The 17,430-nt window shown below is 46.5% G+C and overlaps 1 protein-coding gene across 1 annotated transcript in view; it reads right to left on the bottom strand.

The window, feature by feature from the left end:
- Window positions 1–15,716, bottom strand: part of FREY1 (Frey regulator of sperm-oocyte fusion 1) — a 61,762-nt gene extending 46,046 nt beyond the window's left edge. Inside the window, exon 1 of the mRNA XM_085646277.1 lies at window positions 15,615–15,716. Within this exon, the coding sequence (XP_085502403.1) occupies window positions 15,615–15,682 (68 nt within the window). The 5' untranslated portion in view covers window positions 15,683–15,716. The remainder of the gene's footprint in view (window positions 1–15,614) is intronic.
- Window positions 15,717–17,430: the final 1,714 nt, after the last annotated feature.

Raw genomic sequence — 17,430 nt, 5'->3', positions numbered from 1 at the left:
ACTCTGTCATCCCTGCTCGCAGAGAATCCAGCTTCCAGTGTTCTGACTCCCTTCGCGGGTGTTAGAGTTTGAGACCCGGAAAGAGATTCCCACCTCTCACATTCTAAAGGTATGGAGCTGGCTAGAACCTAGAGGGTCTGTTGGCATACTAAACTTAGTATATACCATACCATAGAAAACAGCACCTACTTCTTACCTCGCACTACACCTAGGTTAGCTACACTGGGGTAGAACTATTTAGAAGCATCAAACGAGTATTCACTTTTTAGCCCGTGTTATTTATGTATGTGTATATGAATATATGTCATAGATAGAAGACAATGCTATTGCAGTATTATTTCTTCTTACTGCTTACGCTGTGCGTATTATATCTTGCTTACTGTCTAATGATTGTAACAGCTCATATCTCTTACAGGAGCAACAAGACTGTTCAATAAATCCTTTTTTATTGAAACGCCCGTCTATCTATTTCTGTGTAACTCTGAAGAAACGAAGCATGCACGATTGATTGAGTGAAACTGTTATCTATTGTTTCCACGATTCTGAGATGCGTTCTGATTCTAAGGGAAACAAAGTTGTCATGTTTATGCGGTTGTCAGAAACTAATCCCTTCTTGTTTAGTCGAGAAGTTTCTAGTGACCTCTGAGTTAGCTGGCACACAAAGTAATTAAGTTTAATGTACTCGATAGAGGCATACTGACCTTAGTCCTATGCAAAAACTATAGTGTATATTATTCAAATGCGCAGAGCCTCTAAGGGAAATAGGAACTACACTACAGTTTGTCTGGCAGTTTTTATATTCTGATGGTATTGGGACAGAGCCTATTTATAATGTTCCCTATCTTGGGGATCTCTCCTTCGCCGCCAGTGTCTCTCCAAGGTTTTACATTTGGGTTTTTCTACTCTTAGGTCTGACGTATACCATGGGGCTAACGCTCGCCACTGTGAGGGGCTGAGATTTTTAAAAGGAAATGTTGCATCCAGAGGCGTTGTGAAGGCAGCATTGAAGCCTTCCAACAGCTCAGATACTTCAAGATCGCTGCCTAATAGTTTGGGGTGAAAGGCCTCACTAAAGGATTCAAAAGTGAGTTTATGCCATGGTCTACGCGCTTCGTGTCTCCGCCCTTTATTCACAGCGGGGCCCAAGAGACGCGGAGGTTGAATAGGGAACGTAATCATAAAATGATCTGTACATGTTAGGGGGATTGGAGGTTTGCAGACAAATTAGTCTATTTTGGAAAAATGGAATCCAACGAATGACCAGCCAAATGTGTCGGGCCTTTAACTCTTTGGGTGAGCCCTAGTAATTCTAGATTAGATAGGAGTTTATTAACTTCGGGGTTAGTGTATTCTTTCCCATGAAAGTTAAAGTCGCCAAGCAGTAGAAATTGATTTGATGCCAGGACATACATGGCTATTTGTTCTATGTTGATCACAAAAGTTCGTCCTGGGTCCTGGAGGGAGGTAGATCAGTGCCACATTCCAGCTATCTGTTGCGGTTATGTTTATCTTAAAGATCTTAAAATCCCTAATTCCATACAGCGCTACCATATGTCGTGTCAGGGGTAGAAGACAAGTCCGCTGACCTACATTTCCCCCAAAATGTTAGTCCGCTCCAAAGTAATCACGGGAAGCACCGAAGTCTTTGCCCCCCGAAAGACGATTCCAAAATCCCACAACAGTATAACAGCAGTACAATCAAGGTAAAACTGTAATTGATTAAAAAACAGTTAAAAATAAATGCTTTAAGAATCAGAGCAGTTTAAATGTGCAAAAAACACTAAGGTTGTCTCCCGACTCAAGCCTCAGGAGTCAGTAATGCTGAAGATGTGAAGATGCCGCAGGCTGTCAATTAAGTTCCCACAGGATGAAGTTGACATGATCATATTTCTTCACTCCCTGGAAGAGCTGAGCTGAGCTGTATGGGAAACCACTAAGGGTGTCAGTGTGGGATCTGGGAGGCCATGGAGTACGGCATTACCACCAACCAGATGCAAGAATACAAAGGCTTGAACAGCAGTTCTGAAGCCGCTTTCTGGAAGAAACAGTTTTACTTTCTTTAGAAGAGAGAGTTAGTACCAGGCTGTCTTTGTGTTTTTTTTGACAATGTGCTCCTTGAGGTGACCTTATAGTCTTGGGAGAGTGCAAGTGATTTGGCATTCGGTGAGAGTTGGGGTTCAAAGTTGCCAAGGTTCATGTCATTCAGCTAGGTTGCAGTGTATCTTGATGGTTGTTCTTGGCAAATAACAGGAGTTCTGTCTTGGATGAGTTGAGCTTCAGGTCTGAATGCTGTGCAGGCAGTGTTTGAGGCGCTGTATATCTGCAGCAGAGGACACTTTCAAGAAGAGTGGTGTATCACTGGCTTATGGGTGACTCGCGATGCCGTTATCTGTGAATGGAGCACAGAGCAGCTTCATGTAAAGGTTGAAGATCTCAGGAGACAGCATGAAACCCTGAGCGCTCTGCAAGTGGGAGAGATTTTTGTGATCTGGGGTGCCCATGTGAACAATCTGCTGTCGGCTGGAAAGGTAGGAGGAGAATCAGTGAAGGACATTGCCAGTGAAACCCATTTATGACTCCAGGGTGTGAATAAGGGAGGGATGGTCAACTGTGTTCAAGGTAGGTGAGAGGTCCAGCATTATCAGGAGGCAGGGGTCATCTTTATCTGTGGCGAAGAGGGAATCGTCTTCGATGTGTGTAGTGGAGGTCTCCATGCTGCAGCGTGATCCGAAGGCAGGCTGGCCGTCATGCAGGAGATGGTTGGCACTGATGTGATCTTGGGGTTGAACATCAATAATCTTTCCGATGTGTGGTAGGCAACCGATGGGCCGCAGTTGGCGATGTCATGAGGGTCTAGTGTAGATTGCTTTAGCAGCAGGATGTAGATGTTGGAGGACCTGGCCAGTCTGCTAAGCACACTGCTAAACATGAGTAGGTGCTTAACATAGAGATGCTATTCCTAGTGAACTGATAACCCTTATATGAGTGTATGTTTATTTATTACTAGTGTTTTATAATGAACACCTAAAATTCTAATATTATATTAGCAGTGATTTTATGGACTTGGCTGCTCTAATATGATGGTATAACTGTTGAGGTAAGGCATTAATGAATGATTACCATATGATCAAATGTTACGAAAACCTATAAACTTTAGTGCCTAAGGGCTGTTTCATAAAACCTTTCATTATTTATGCTTAGTGGATGATAACTTTTAAGTTTTCAAATGCTTAAGCGGTATTAATTCAAATGTTATCTAGAATAATTCCACAAAACGGCTATATTTGAGAAGCGTCAAATAGTTCACAGAATTTTAATTCTTAATACAGGTATTAGTCAACAGAATACTGAACCATAACACCCTCATACGCATTCTCCCACTGGATTTTCACTGATGTCGCAGGCATCTTTTTCCAATTTCACTGGTCATCGAAGGTCAAAAAGCACAGCTTTTCTAACAACAACCTGCCACTGGACGGCTCTTCACTCCAAAACTGAACTTATCTGCCTCTCCTCGTCTGACACCTGCATCCCTGGTTCCATGCATCCTTTTCCTTGGACATCTACTCAACTTTAGACACCTCTCAGTGACCTTCAACAACAGGTGAAACAGAGCTCTTTCATACACCACGACACTGCCAAAACATACACAGACTCCAGTGATGCTACTCCTCCCTACCGGTCAAAACCTTGATCCACTAGACAAATGTATTATTGCCTTCTCCTCGGTCTCTGCCAGTATGCCATCGCCCCAGCATTAACTTCACCAAGTCTACATTGTTCCAGCCAGCCTCGATCCACTTCCACCTCCCATTACAGCTGCCGGGTTCATGGCTCAACATGTTTCGCTCCATGGTCTTTTTTTGTAAATTTGTTTATTCAAGTTTCTCTTAGCATGGATACAAATAACATTGTAGCATGGCACATTGGGTACATATACATGGATGATCATTTGCGTTATGGGTGTCAGGGTTCAACAGATGAAGCAGACAAGCAGCAAGGAACAGAGAAACAGACCCATCAGTCATTTATGCCACCATACTTGCAGATTCCCTGAGGTCGCCAACAGGGAGGGCTCTCCTCTCTATTCACATCGTCATCACAACTACTCAGTGGCCTGGTCTGCAGAGTCGAACAAGTTCAGTGAGTGTCCACTATCCAGCGATTCAAGTGAAGCTCATGTGTTCCCTGATGTGTGTATCTGAGCTGAAGCTGTGCCTTCCCCATCCACCGCCCCGCCCGGATCCTCTTCCTCGCCCTGCCCTTCACCGTGCTCTCCCAGAGCTTACAGCATGCTAGCCAGCTTTCAAGATCCCTTTCCGCATTTTCAACAGTGCACACCCTCCTAAGTCTGCATTCCTCCGCCACCACCCACTCCAACAGGTCCAATTTCCACTTGTTGACGGCCGGTGGGAGGGAGTGGCCCAGTGTATAGCTATATGGCGTCACACCAGTTGGCGGGCCAGTTGGGCAAATTGATATCATATTTTTCCCCTTCTGGGGAAATGGTATCAGCCCTAACACACAATGTGTACCGAAAGAACCACGACTACTCTTGTTACCCTGTTTAGCTCCCCGAGTACATCCCGCCTGGATATGTGGAACTAGTGCAGGACTCTGCTACATGACAACAATCTGGTGGGGTTGTCTGGCATCAAGCGCATCCCGCTGTTCTCGCCAGGTACGCTCTGTGTAAACGAGACGTGTCAAATGGGCTTAGTACCAGAAACAGAAGTGCACAATACTAAAACAGGCATTGCTAGCTACTTCGCGCACCTGTGCTTGGGCCCTATGCCTTCCGTTAACTGAGACTCTAAGTCCGGGTCCCAGGCTACCCGTTGTAGGGTGAAAACAAAGAGGTATGCAGTTCCTAAAAATGACGCAGGGTGTGTTAGAATCACTAGAAGATACCAAAGTGACACTGTGAGGGTAATGAGATACGCAGGAGTGAAGATCACTCCTTCTGGAATAGAAGACCCTCACACACCCAACAAGCGGGTGTCTTGCTTCATCACCGGGTCTTGCTCCTTATCGGGCCGGCGGTGCAATGCCCGATCAGGCACCCAAATGGGGCCTTCCTACCGGAAATCTTTATTTCCAATGCCGATGAGTGAGGTGTGTGGGGGGTTACTTTTAATAGTTGGTGTAGGTGCATGTGAAGTGTGAGGGGAGTGAACTAAAACAGGGATAGGTGATCCACTTCAAACAATTTTAATAAAGCATGGTCACCATCCTGATTAAAAACAAAATACAACGCACATATCTCACCTTTAGGTGTGTGAGTCAATGTGCTAGACGGGTCAACATGTTTCTTGCCTTGTAATGTATTAAATGGCAATTCTTCAGGACCAAAAAATGATACGGCTACCTACACTTTTTTGGTGGTGGTCACAACCTCTAAGAGGTATCACTGGTGGCCACACGTACAGCACCCTAAAAATGTGTGGTACCACTAGTAAATTAACACAACCTGCGAAAGAGAAAAAAAGAAATTACAAGTATAAGCATTACAATAAAAAACAATCCGAGATATCAGGGTAGCTGTAGACAATTGGTGATGTCAATGAAACCGTGACATGCGTCGATTGTGAGCAAACGTGTGCAGGACTTACTTCGAGCTAGCAGCAGTAAAATATATAAATCAATACACTGACCAACCCAGAATAGGCTGCGTCAAATTACCAGGAGTAGTGTAAGGAAACTCACCCTCATAGGCTGTGAAGGATTCGAGGCCAGGGTGGGAGAGCACTACATTTTAGTGTCCTAGGATATAGAAAGCAGATAAACAACAAGAAGGTAAAAAGAAAAACATGGCAAAAGTATTGTAAACCTGCGTTGCGTTGAACCACATAGTGTATTGGGGTATTAGTTAGTTAACAGAAGACGCCGTCTGCAACTGTGGACAAGCAACATTGCGAGCAACTTGAATGACAAATAATGTAATGTCACCCAGAGATTAAATGCACATCACTGTGTTGGTTGCCGGTACACCCATGGGTACTGGAAAGTCTGTATTTTATTGCTAATCTCCCCATAGCCGACCGTCAGGAAAGAGGCTAGAGCGCTGAAAGTAACACGTTGAGTGCTCCAGAACGCGTCAGATTAGAAAAGGAGGAGTAGCGTGGGGAAAATGGGACGCTGCCGGTACAACATTTAGCGCCTCATAGCGTGTCTGATGGTTATCTTTTCACTCTGTTCATTCCTCCCCACGTTATAGTGTGGATTCTTTCCCCACTAAATACTCACTTCCTGTTGTTTCGTACCGGAAGTTTTCCTCACATTCTAGTGTTACGCTCCCCTTTTTCTACTTTACTTCCGCTTTCAGTATCGTCCGCTTCCACTAGCCCAGACAGGACTACGTGAATCCTACTACCAGGATTCTGGAACGCAGGTAAGCCGACTAGATGCCGGCCCCCTATTTTTCTTGCTGCCATTTCCCTCATACATTTATTATTTTGTTTCAGGATTCACAGTACTTTGTTCCTTTTTCCCCTTCTTTTCCCAGATTGCTTCTTACAGATGCACCCGTCTATTTACATTCACGTCCCTTAACTTGTGGACAAAGGGAAAGCTTGTTTTTTCCTTTTCCCGCCTGTTCTATTTTGATCAACCCGTGTCGTATACCGGGTCGGAATTATCACCGGTACCGCGGTGAGTGCACACTATATTTTTTATTTAGCGCTTTACATTACACGTGACTTTTGGCTTCTTACTATATCGTTGTTTTACCTTCCCTTTTGCCCCCTCTCCTTTTAGATCTGCCATGATTTTGCCACACATACAGGTAGACATTTTTTCCCTTTGTTTTCAACTCTCCTTTTGCTTTACATGCCCGGTTTTGTTTCTAACCATCCATCACATATGGGCGGCTCTTCCGGTATGAATGGTAGACATTTTGTAAATTTGCTTTAACTCTCTTTTTGCTTTACATGCCCGTTTTGTTTGTAACTATCCATTACTTATGGGCAGCTCTTCCGGTATGAATGGTCATGAGAGCCTCTCTAGAGCTGTGTATTCTGTCAGCCTACTTTTACTTTCCATCTCTCCTGCTTTTTCCTACCTACTAAATCCTGCCTAACTAATTTCTAGTGATCTTAATCTATTTTGCTTCTGCTTATGAGCGCCACTATAAGACTCTGTACTTTGTCAGTCTACTTTTGTTTTCCATGTTTCCTACATTTCCTACCCCCTTAATACCGCTAACTAATTTCGCCTTTTGTTTAATTGTATTGCTTAGGTGTCATTTTTTACCCTAATACATTGCATTTTATGTGATTGTCCGGATATAGCATGTAGAATTAGATTCCTTTTCTACCTTTTGTCTTTACGGTTCGGCTCATCCACATATTATCTTTATGTTTTGTAGCAACTACTTTTTTGTCGTTCCATATTTGCTCTTTGCGTACTACTTTTCAGCTGCCATATATTTGCTATTTTTTATCTCCTCGTGCTGCACGGTCGACACAGTGTGTAAAAAATCACTAACTTGGCTTACGTCTCTTGTGAACTTACGACATTCATGATTAAGTTTTCTGCAGTATTTAAAATTTTCGCATCATGTCACCCTTCACAAAATCTTAGTCTTCACCAATGATCTCATTTCAAATGTGTCATGTTTATGGTTTCAGACTCAGCTCATGCATAATGTCTTTTGTCTCCTTGTTCAGAATAACGTATATGCGCTGCCATCAATAGAAATTTCTTAGTCCACAACATTTTTCACTTATTTTGGTTTTCTATGTAGTGTGAAGTCACCAAATCTTTGTGTCTCTCACAACATAGGGTCTCCACGTTATCTGAGGTGTTCACCTTTTGTCAGCACTCCAATTTTAATTTCATTTCTTATGCGCCAGTCAGTTTTTTCCTTTTGTTTTATTTGTTGTTTTGTGTCCTTCCCAGCCCTGAAGAGTCACAATTGTACCACGTTGTGACGAAACACGTGTCGGCTGGTTTGTTCACTTGGTATTGATCTGGATTGATATTAAATCCACATCTAAGATACTTCTGATGTTGATGTCCATAATTTCAGCAAAAAGAAATTTCTAACTTTGGTTTTTACACGAAAACCACTATCTTTATACGTGTGCACAGGACTTTGTTCTATATTTACTGTGTAGTTCTTTACCTACACATTTGCAGGATTTTTTTCATTTGGGTTTGTCCCCCCTGACCTGTTTTTGCACCGTGTACTTCCATCCTCATCACACACTTCTAGCGTACATGCCGAGCGCCATTGCTTCCTGTTCTCAATCTAAACCCTTTACCGATACGAATACTTCACTGTTGTAGTTGTTGCCAGCACCAACCACTCCTTGCGGGCTGGCTCACCCCCACACACACACAGGCGTCACTGTACATGTGACCCTGCCAATAAAGGGCCTGGGCGCACGTGCCCGTAACCAGTCCCACAAACTATCTGCGTGTGTCTGTGTGGTCATGATGTATGCATGAGGGCCCCGGGCCCTACAACATTACATTGTGATGTGTACAGTGGACGCAACCATGTCCCCGCTGGCAGCAGGTAGGACCTTGGAGGTGTAGCTTTGTCGTTACCCACTATATACGTAAGGGGAGTGGACTGGGCCATCGTACAGAGGTCCGGCGTGGTTGTGTAAATGATAATTCTGGGGCTCTGGGCGTGGTTTATTACAGGACATGTGCAAATGCATGTGTCTCTGTCGCAGTGTGGGTCTCCTTTGTGGGGTGTAGGTGGTCCCTGATGGGACTTAGACACCCACGTATGTGGTCCAGTTCGGCTTCCATGAGTTCTGACCCCACCCGCACCTGTTTGACCACCTCCTTATGGCATTCTGACACCTGGCATTGGAATGCGATGAGTGGCTCGGTGGCGTGTTGGGAGCCAGCTGTGGTGGCGGGTGCTTCCTGCTGTGTGGTCTGTGCAGGGGCTGGGGTCTCCTCTATGTAGCTTGACTGCCCTGCTCCTGGGGGTGGATTGCCTAAGATGTCCATGAGCTGTTGTAGGGCATTGGTGTCAGAGCTGTGGTGGTCCTCTCCAGCATCACTGATGAGTTGTCTGATCTGCTCTGCTGGAGCTGTTGTTTGTCCCTCTGCAATCTGACGGGGAGATGCATGTTGACATTTTGTTGACATGTATGTTGGCGCATTGTTCTTGTTTACATGCAGACTGTATGACAATGTACATTGTGACTGTTTGGGAGGTGCTGCAATTTGAGGCGGGACAGTGAACATGTGGACTACATGACAGATGTGAGTTTGTACACGTACATTTCAATCTCACAGTTTCCTGCTATGTTAGATGTGATTGGCCTGTTTCTGCGCATGGTCGGACCCAGTTGTGTCCTCTGTTCTGCAGTGTCGGTGTTGCACTTTGTACCACATTGTCGTGGGATGTGCTGTGATTGCTATGTGTGTGTGCTGCAGTGTGCCACGAGGATGTGGGACATGATCCAGGATCATTGTGGGTGTGCAGTGTGCTACACGTCGTTGTGCATGTGTGCCATTGTGCCCGCCACCCCCTATCCCCCCAGTCCCTGGTCGATACTCACCCTGTTGATGTTGTGTCAGGTCCTATCGAGCTGTGTCCGTAATCCCAACTCCTTGCACCATCTCCACACTGAATACTGTGGCCTCCAGTTGCTCCAGCTCCTCCCGTGGCGCACGACTCCCACCTCCAGTCGCCATTGCTGCCTTCCTGTTGGCAGCGGGTTTGTGCTTGGTTTGGGTTTTCACATCATGCCAGCGCCTCTTGTCATCTTCCATAGACCTCCTCGACACTCCGACTGCAATCACGTTTTTTATATCGACGTTCAGTTGATGGTAGTGTTCTGTCACCTCCGTGGCGCTGATCTGGCTTTCCTGCGAACTGCACCCCGTCTTCCTCTCCCTCTTCTCCTTGGCCTTCCCCAACCCCGTTGTTCCTTACTGGTGATCTGTGGGGCTTGTGGTGTTCGCGTTGCCCTCTGCCCTAGGTCCGGGGGCATCCATGGTGCTACGCAGTTTCTTTTGGTTTTGGTGTGGTTTTTTTTGTTGCTTTTATAGTGCATTTTCCCGCATGACGTGTGGGAATTGCAGGCTTGTCGCTGGTTTTTGCTGATTTTTGTATTGTGATTGGCGTCATCGCAGCTTTATTTGCATTAGTGTTTCGCATTTTTGCAGCATCGTGTTGACTTTATCGCGGACATTTGACGTGTTCTTGTGAGCCTATTGCATGGTACCGCCGGCTTGTGAATACCACGTTAACACAGAGTTATTTTTCCGCGATAGTCTGCAATGTGGAGGGTTGCGTTAAGCTACTTTTGCGGTAGTTATCACATGTTCTTGAGAATATCTCCCAGACTGTCTAAAACTCAACTCTGACAAGAAAGAAGTGGTACTCGTCAGAAAAGACACCTCACTCTAAACCTCAGACAGGTGGACATCCGAACAAGTGTGAACATCTAACCCATCAACCAAAACTACAAACTTAGGGATTGTGATCGACAAGCAAGGCTTTGTGACCAGCCAGATAATCTTGGTCGCCTCCTTCTGCTTCCACACCTGCAAGCGCCTAAGGCACATTTTAAGGTGGCTTCTGCTGAACTCTAGAAGTACCGTCACACAGGGTCTGATCATCAGCAAGATGGACTTTGTCAATGAGCGCACAATCCCCACACTGCTCAACAGGACACTCTAGGTCATCCAAAATGCAGCAGCCAGACTCAAACCCAACCTCCTACCCCGCACTCACATCATCCCTCATCTTAAAAACCTCCACTGGCTCTCTTTTCACAAGAGTGCACTGTTCACACATAGAGCTTCCAGTAGACCCCAGGCCGGGCGGTAGCTGCTTCTCCAGGTGTTGGGGTATCCTCACCAGTGACATGCCCACCCTTCAAATACTGATGACATGGCATGACATGAGCACTTGAAGGGGGCAACATGTAGGCAGAGCCAAACCTCTCTTTGTGGTGAGTCTCAAAGCTCTTTTTTCTGTTGATCACATAAGGTCTGGGGACAAGTGCATTGTTTGGCCAAAAGTGACGATGCTGACTTTACTGCTGTAAGGAGAAGGACTGCTGGGGCTATACTGCGACAACAGAGAGGGGTGTGCCTGCAGGAAGCTGACAGCAGATCTTCTGTGTTGTTTGTTGTTAACTTGTATTTGTGCCCACCTCTCGGAGAAAGTGCTGTTCATAGAGCAGCAGAGGCATTAAGTGTTCTATTTGAACTGAGGATACGTTTGTTTGTTGTGTATACCTCCACAGGGGGTGACCCGCAGTAGTATCACCTGAGCCTCAGTCTGCTTTTCATCTCCATTACACAAGCCATCTTGGGTGAGGCTTTTCTGCCTCACCTGTGGGCATTTTGGGGACTATATAGAGGTGTCAGGATCACCCCAAAGGTAATCCTTTCTGCGCGTGTCAGCTCTATGCTGCTCGCATTGGACAAGCTCCTTACAGGTCAAACGATGAAGATACTACTGCCAGTGTAGATGGCGCCTGTCTGCCTGTCCGCCTGTCCCCACCCAGGCACTGGCGGTAGCCGCTGTCATTAACTTTAAACATTGTAGTAATTCTTCATGTGTACCCTTACCTGGCAGCAGATTCATCCTTCGCTCGTTCCCTTGAACACAGGCATCAAAAACACAACATGGTGTGCATAATATGATCATGGCGGCCGCCTTACATCCTTGTCACCTTACTAGGGTTATCCCAAACTAACAAAATGACATTATAGAACTTTAACTTACATCATAACTTCTTCGAAAGGGACACTCTTAAGGTTCACTCTTAATACAGCCATGTGGTAAAAAGGATGACCTTTCAGGACTCCTTCCTGGGAGAAACGCTGGCACGTGATTGCAAACCAAGGGGCTTATTTGCAAGCCAAGTGCGCCGCCAGAACATCATTTTGTTTGATGTTCCGGTGGCGTGCAGTGCGACCCATTTCTGCGAGGGCACAGAAAGCCACCCTGCGTGGCTTTTCATGGCCTCATAGATATGGTGGAAGGCAACTCAGCGTAAGTCACTACGTTGCCCCACACTGCCTCAGGGAGGCGTGCTATGGGCTTTGCGTTGGGTGTTCCCACTCAAAACCCATGTTTTTTGACACATTCTAGATTTACAACATAACACAAACCTGGGAATGCACCAAAACCATGTGCCTCCCCAGGAGTGGAGTAACAGTTGTTGTGACGGAAAGTGTCCCATCCTGCACAAAAACAACCGGATTTCAATAAAGACACCCTTGCGCCATGGTGCAAGGGAGCCTGCGATGGCGCTAGGCAGCCATTTGCGCACTAGCGCAGTATAAGATAACAAGAATGTGCTGTATCTCAGATCCGGTGCATTCCTATCCTTTTCCTTTGATGCAGGGCAGCGCTGCACATCATTTGCGCTGCCTTGTGTCAAATTGTTGTAAATGAGGCCGTAAGTGCCTCATTTTCAAGTTTCATGCACTGTCAGAGCATCACTTTAAATGACGCTCTGGTGGCGCAGGCCTCGCAATCATATCTACGAGGCCACCGAAAGCCACTCTGCAAGGCTTTTCATAGCTTATTGATATGGTGTAAGACAATGCAGCGTAAGTCGCTGCGTTGCCTCACATTGCCTCGGGAAGGCGTGCTATGGGCTTTGCATTGGCTTCTCCCACAATGCCAATGGTTTTTGACACATTCCCAGATTTATAACATAGCACAAATCTAGGAATGTGTCAAAACCCTGCACCTCCCCAGGGGTGGCGTAACGGTTGTTTTTGTGAAGGAAGGTATCCCTTCCTGTGCAAAAACAACCAGATTTCAATGCAGGCACACTTGCACCATAGAGTCAGGGTGCCTGCCTTGGCGGTAGGCAGACATTTGTGCACCAGCGCAGTGTAAGAGGACAGGAAAGCGCCCTGTCTCACAGATACGGTGCATTCCTGCACTGTCTTTTGACGTAGAGCAGCGCTGCAAAGTGATGTGCAGCGCTGCCCTGCATGACATTGTTGTAAATGAGGCCCTAAGGGTGTAACGCAGCCCCGACGGTGCGGGTTGATGGGGGAAGGGAAATCCCTGTTGGGGTCTCCCAACCCTTCAAGGTCCCTTCCATTCAGCCTGAGGTCAATGAATGTCTGTGAGAGTGTGGGGCCCCTATTCACTGATTGCAGGGGCCCCCAATCATTTGCACTGCTGTGTTCTAGACACTTTTTCCCATATTAAAGGTGACGCGGCGGCGGCGCAATGGACTTGTAAAAAAGCCCCTTGTAATACAGGAGTTGGCAGTGCGGAAGCATTGCCCCTTGTAACACTTTGTCACAGGGTAAACACGCTCTTCACTACCAATCAACTCATTAAAGTAAAATGCATTGGCAAAGCCAAAAGGTCTTCCCTTAATAATGTGAGGGTGCTAAGCTAGCAGGCTTGCCAATGCTTATTTAAAAAGCACTGTTAAAATACAACTCAAAAGAAAAAAAAACAGTTTAAAATACTGAAAGAAAAACAAACACACATCCTAAAGTATTTCAAAAGTGAACTTTGAATTGAATATTTTCAATCTCTCTGTCTCTCTCACACACACTCTCCCACATCCATTCTGCTCACACACTCTCACACACTCTCTCACATTCTTACACACTCTCTCTCACATACTCTCTTACAGACTCCCACACTCTCTCACACACACTCTCACACACACTCTCACACACACACTCACACATACACTCTCACACACAGCCCGTCTCTCTCACACATTCTCTCACATACTTTCTCACATACACTCATGTTCTCTTACACACACTCACACACATGCTCTCTTGCACACACTCTCTCACACATACTCTCACACACTCTCTCTCCCACTTTCTCACACACACTCTCTCACACACACTCACACAGCCTGTCTCTCTCACACACATTCTCTCTCACACACTTTCTCACACTGTCACACACTCTCTCACACTCACTCACACATTCATACACACTCTCTCACACGCTCACAGATTCTCACACTGTTGCACTGCACACACACTCTCTCACATACACCCTCTTTAACAAACACACTCACACACAGCTTGTCTCTCTCACACATACTCTCTCACACACTCTCTCTCTCACACACACTGACACATTCTCTCTTATACACTCTCTCACACACTCTCTTACAGACTCACACTCGCACATTCTCTTACACACACATACACTCTCATAGACAGCTTGTCTCGCTCTCTCATACATTCTCTCACACTTTCTCACGCTCACATACTCTCTCATGCTCTCACATACATGCTCACATACACTCTCACACACGTACTCTCTCACACATACTCTCACACAGACAGCCTGTCTCTCTCACACATAGACTCAAACACTCTCTCACGCATTCTCTATCACAGTCTCTCACACACACTCTCCCTCACACTGACACTCTCTCACACATAGACAGCCTGTATCTCTCACACATTCTCTCTTACAGACTCTTTCTCACACACTCTCTTACAGACTTTCACACACTCTGTCACACTGCTATACACACTTTCCACACACTATTTAACACACACACTCTCTCACACAGACTGTCTCTCTCACACATACTCTCTTACACACTCTCACACACTCTCTTACAGACAATCACACTCTCACACACACTTTCTCACACACACACTCTCACAGATAGCCCATCTCTCTCTTACACATTCTCTCTCACACACTTTCTCACACTGTCACACACTCTCTCACACATAGACAGCCTGTCTCTCACACATACTCTCTCACACTCTCTCTCACACACATTCTCTTACAGACTCTCTCTCACATACTCTCTTACAGACTCTCACACACTCTCTCACACATACACTCTCGCAGACAGCCCATCTCTCTCACACACATTCTTTCTCACACTCTCCCTTCTCTCTCATGCCCTCTCACATACTCTCTATTGCCCTCTCACACACACTCTCTCGCTCACATACTCGCTCACACAGACAGCCTCCTGTCTCTCTCACACATACTCTCATACACTCTCTCACCCTCACACATTCTCTCACACTCTAACACACTCTCTCCCTCACACCAACACTCTCTCGCACATAAACAGCCTCTTTCTCACACATTCTCTATTACAGACTCTCTCTCTCACACTCTCTTACAGACTTTCACACTCTCTCATACACACACTCTTTCCCACACACTCTCTCACACAATCTCTCATACACACTCTCTTACAGACTCTCACACACACTTTTTCTCACACACTCACACAGACAGCCTGTCTCTCTCACATTTCCCTCACACTTTCTCACACTCTCTCACGCTCTCTCACTCTCACGCACACTCTCTCATACACAGTCAGCCTGTCTCTCTCACACTTATTTTCTCACACATTCTGTCACACGCACTATCTCTCGCACACACACACGATCCTCCCCGCCATTCTCAGCACTTAGCTTCCCATGTGCCCATCCATAGCCGTTTGCAATTCATTTCTTGCTTCCGCCCCTACCACCTGTGCAGGGCGGGGGTGTCCATTACCATTGTGGGAATATGTATTTGGTGACTGCCTTACCCCAGCTCTAGCCCTCAGGTAGTGGCTTCACCCTTCTGATGCGAACTGCTGCCCCCCTGCTGCGTGCTCTCTTAAACCCAGGCGCCTTAATGCTACCGCCCCAGCCCTTCCTACCTCTGCAGTCCTGGCCTAGCCTGGGCGCCCTGCAGGGACAGGAGGAGAAGAAGCCAGGCTGACCACATGGTGATGTCCACGCCGTCGGACCCCTCATGGACAGACCTCCAGCCAGCGGCCACTCAGACAGCACTGGCGCGGGCATCTCTCCTCGGGGGCCCGGGGCCACTCTCGGCCTCTGTGACGTCACAAGGACACACTGACGTCATACAGGGCCCTGCTTCTGCACAGACAGCCATGGAATGCTCTGAGCAGCCCTGGGGTTGGACAGAGCGCTTATTGTTTCAACAACATAGCGCCTATTTTAGGGAGAATAAACAACTTAAATAGAGGTTGAAGTTCTAATAGCAGTTCGTAATGTGCCTCACGTGGGGTGAGCAACTACCCTGCCTTGCCCTCTTCGGTAGGCCTAGTCTGAGGGCCGGGAAGGCAGGATCAGGGCTAGGAAGAGGGATCTCCGTGGAAAGTATGAGGTAAGTGAGGTTTGAGGCAGCGAAGTACAATGCAGGGCCAACCCAGGCTTTCATGCACGAGCCAGGCGGGTCTAGAGTGCCATGGAAGCCAAGCAGCCGCTGCTGAACGCCCACTGTCCTTACAGCGCGCGCGCAGCACACAGTCTAAGAACCCCCAATCCTGTCCCTCTCTTAAAGGCAGAGTGCCTATAGTAAGAGCATTTTTTTGTTTCGCTGATAACTTTGCGGTGGTTTGACGAATCTTCATGAAAATTTAGTGCTAGTGTTTACGGCATCAATTTAGGGTGACCAACCGTCCGTAAATTTCACGGACCGTTCGTAAATTGAACCTCACGTCCGTTGTCCGTGAGGATCCCTTTTACGGACGCCTTTTGTCCGTAATTTTGGGCCTTTCAGGGAACAGAGCTGTTCCCCTGTGAAAGGCCTCCGCTCCCTGATGGGGCCGCCTCGCACTCCTCTGACCACAAGAGCAGCCCCACCCGCCCATTGTCATTCCGTGTGGGGCTGATTGCCACATACAGAATGACAATGGGTCAGTCTGGGCTGGTACAGCATGTGGTGGCCTCCTCCTGCTGCCTCGGTCCAGGCAGAGCATTCTGTCACCTGGAAGTGCAAAAACGCCCATGCTGCTGCTACCTGAGAATCCAGTTCACCAATGGAAGGGGTGAAAGAAGTTCAAAGGGAAGGATTATAGTTCTCCGAGTCTCATCGGTTTAGAACACACGCATTTTCAATATTATATTCAATGAAGCCATGATTGCTGCTGTTTTATTTTATGCAACTAACAACTATTGACAAAGCCAATAGTTCTTGCTTGTTGTAGGTGTAACGTTTATTTGTTCTAGGTGTAATCTTACTTGTTGTATATATTATATATCTGGATGCAATAACAGAAGCAACAAAAATGCCAGTCGGGCGGCACATTATACTATGCACAGATTTTTAGCTTATGTGTTTTAAGCCATGCCCTTAATTACATCAAACTCCGTTTTGGAGTGAATCCTAGTATTTTCGCCCGCTTAAAGCTCTGGAAACAACACCATGTCACAGTCGCCCCACGTCCAGGCACTGTGCATCATGCATGACTCATGCCTTCCACTTTTTCATTTTGCCTATGTGCAGTGGCATAGTGAACCCTGCCCCGCCCCACCCCTTGCTTTAGTAACGACAGCAAGGGTAGAGTTCTTGATGGGTCTCTTCTGTCTGCAACTCTGCAGACAAAGGCACAGCTCATAATTAATGTGAAAAGGTGAGTGAGTAAGTAAGTGAAGGGATGGGTGGATGGATGGCTGGATGGATGAGTGAGTGAAATGATGGATGAGTGAAAGGGTGCATGATGGGCG

The sequence above is a fragment of the Triturus cristatus genome, chromosome 3_1 (genome assembly GCF_964204655.1).
Source record: "Triturus cristatus chromosome 3_1, aTriCri1.1, whole genome shotgun sequence".
NCBI classification, from domain to species: Eukaryota; Metazoa; Chordata; class Amphibia; order Caudata; family Salamandridae; genus Triturus; species Triturus cristatus.
This window is presented reverse-complemented; position numbering and strand designations above follow the sequence as displayed.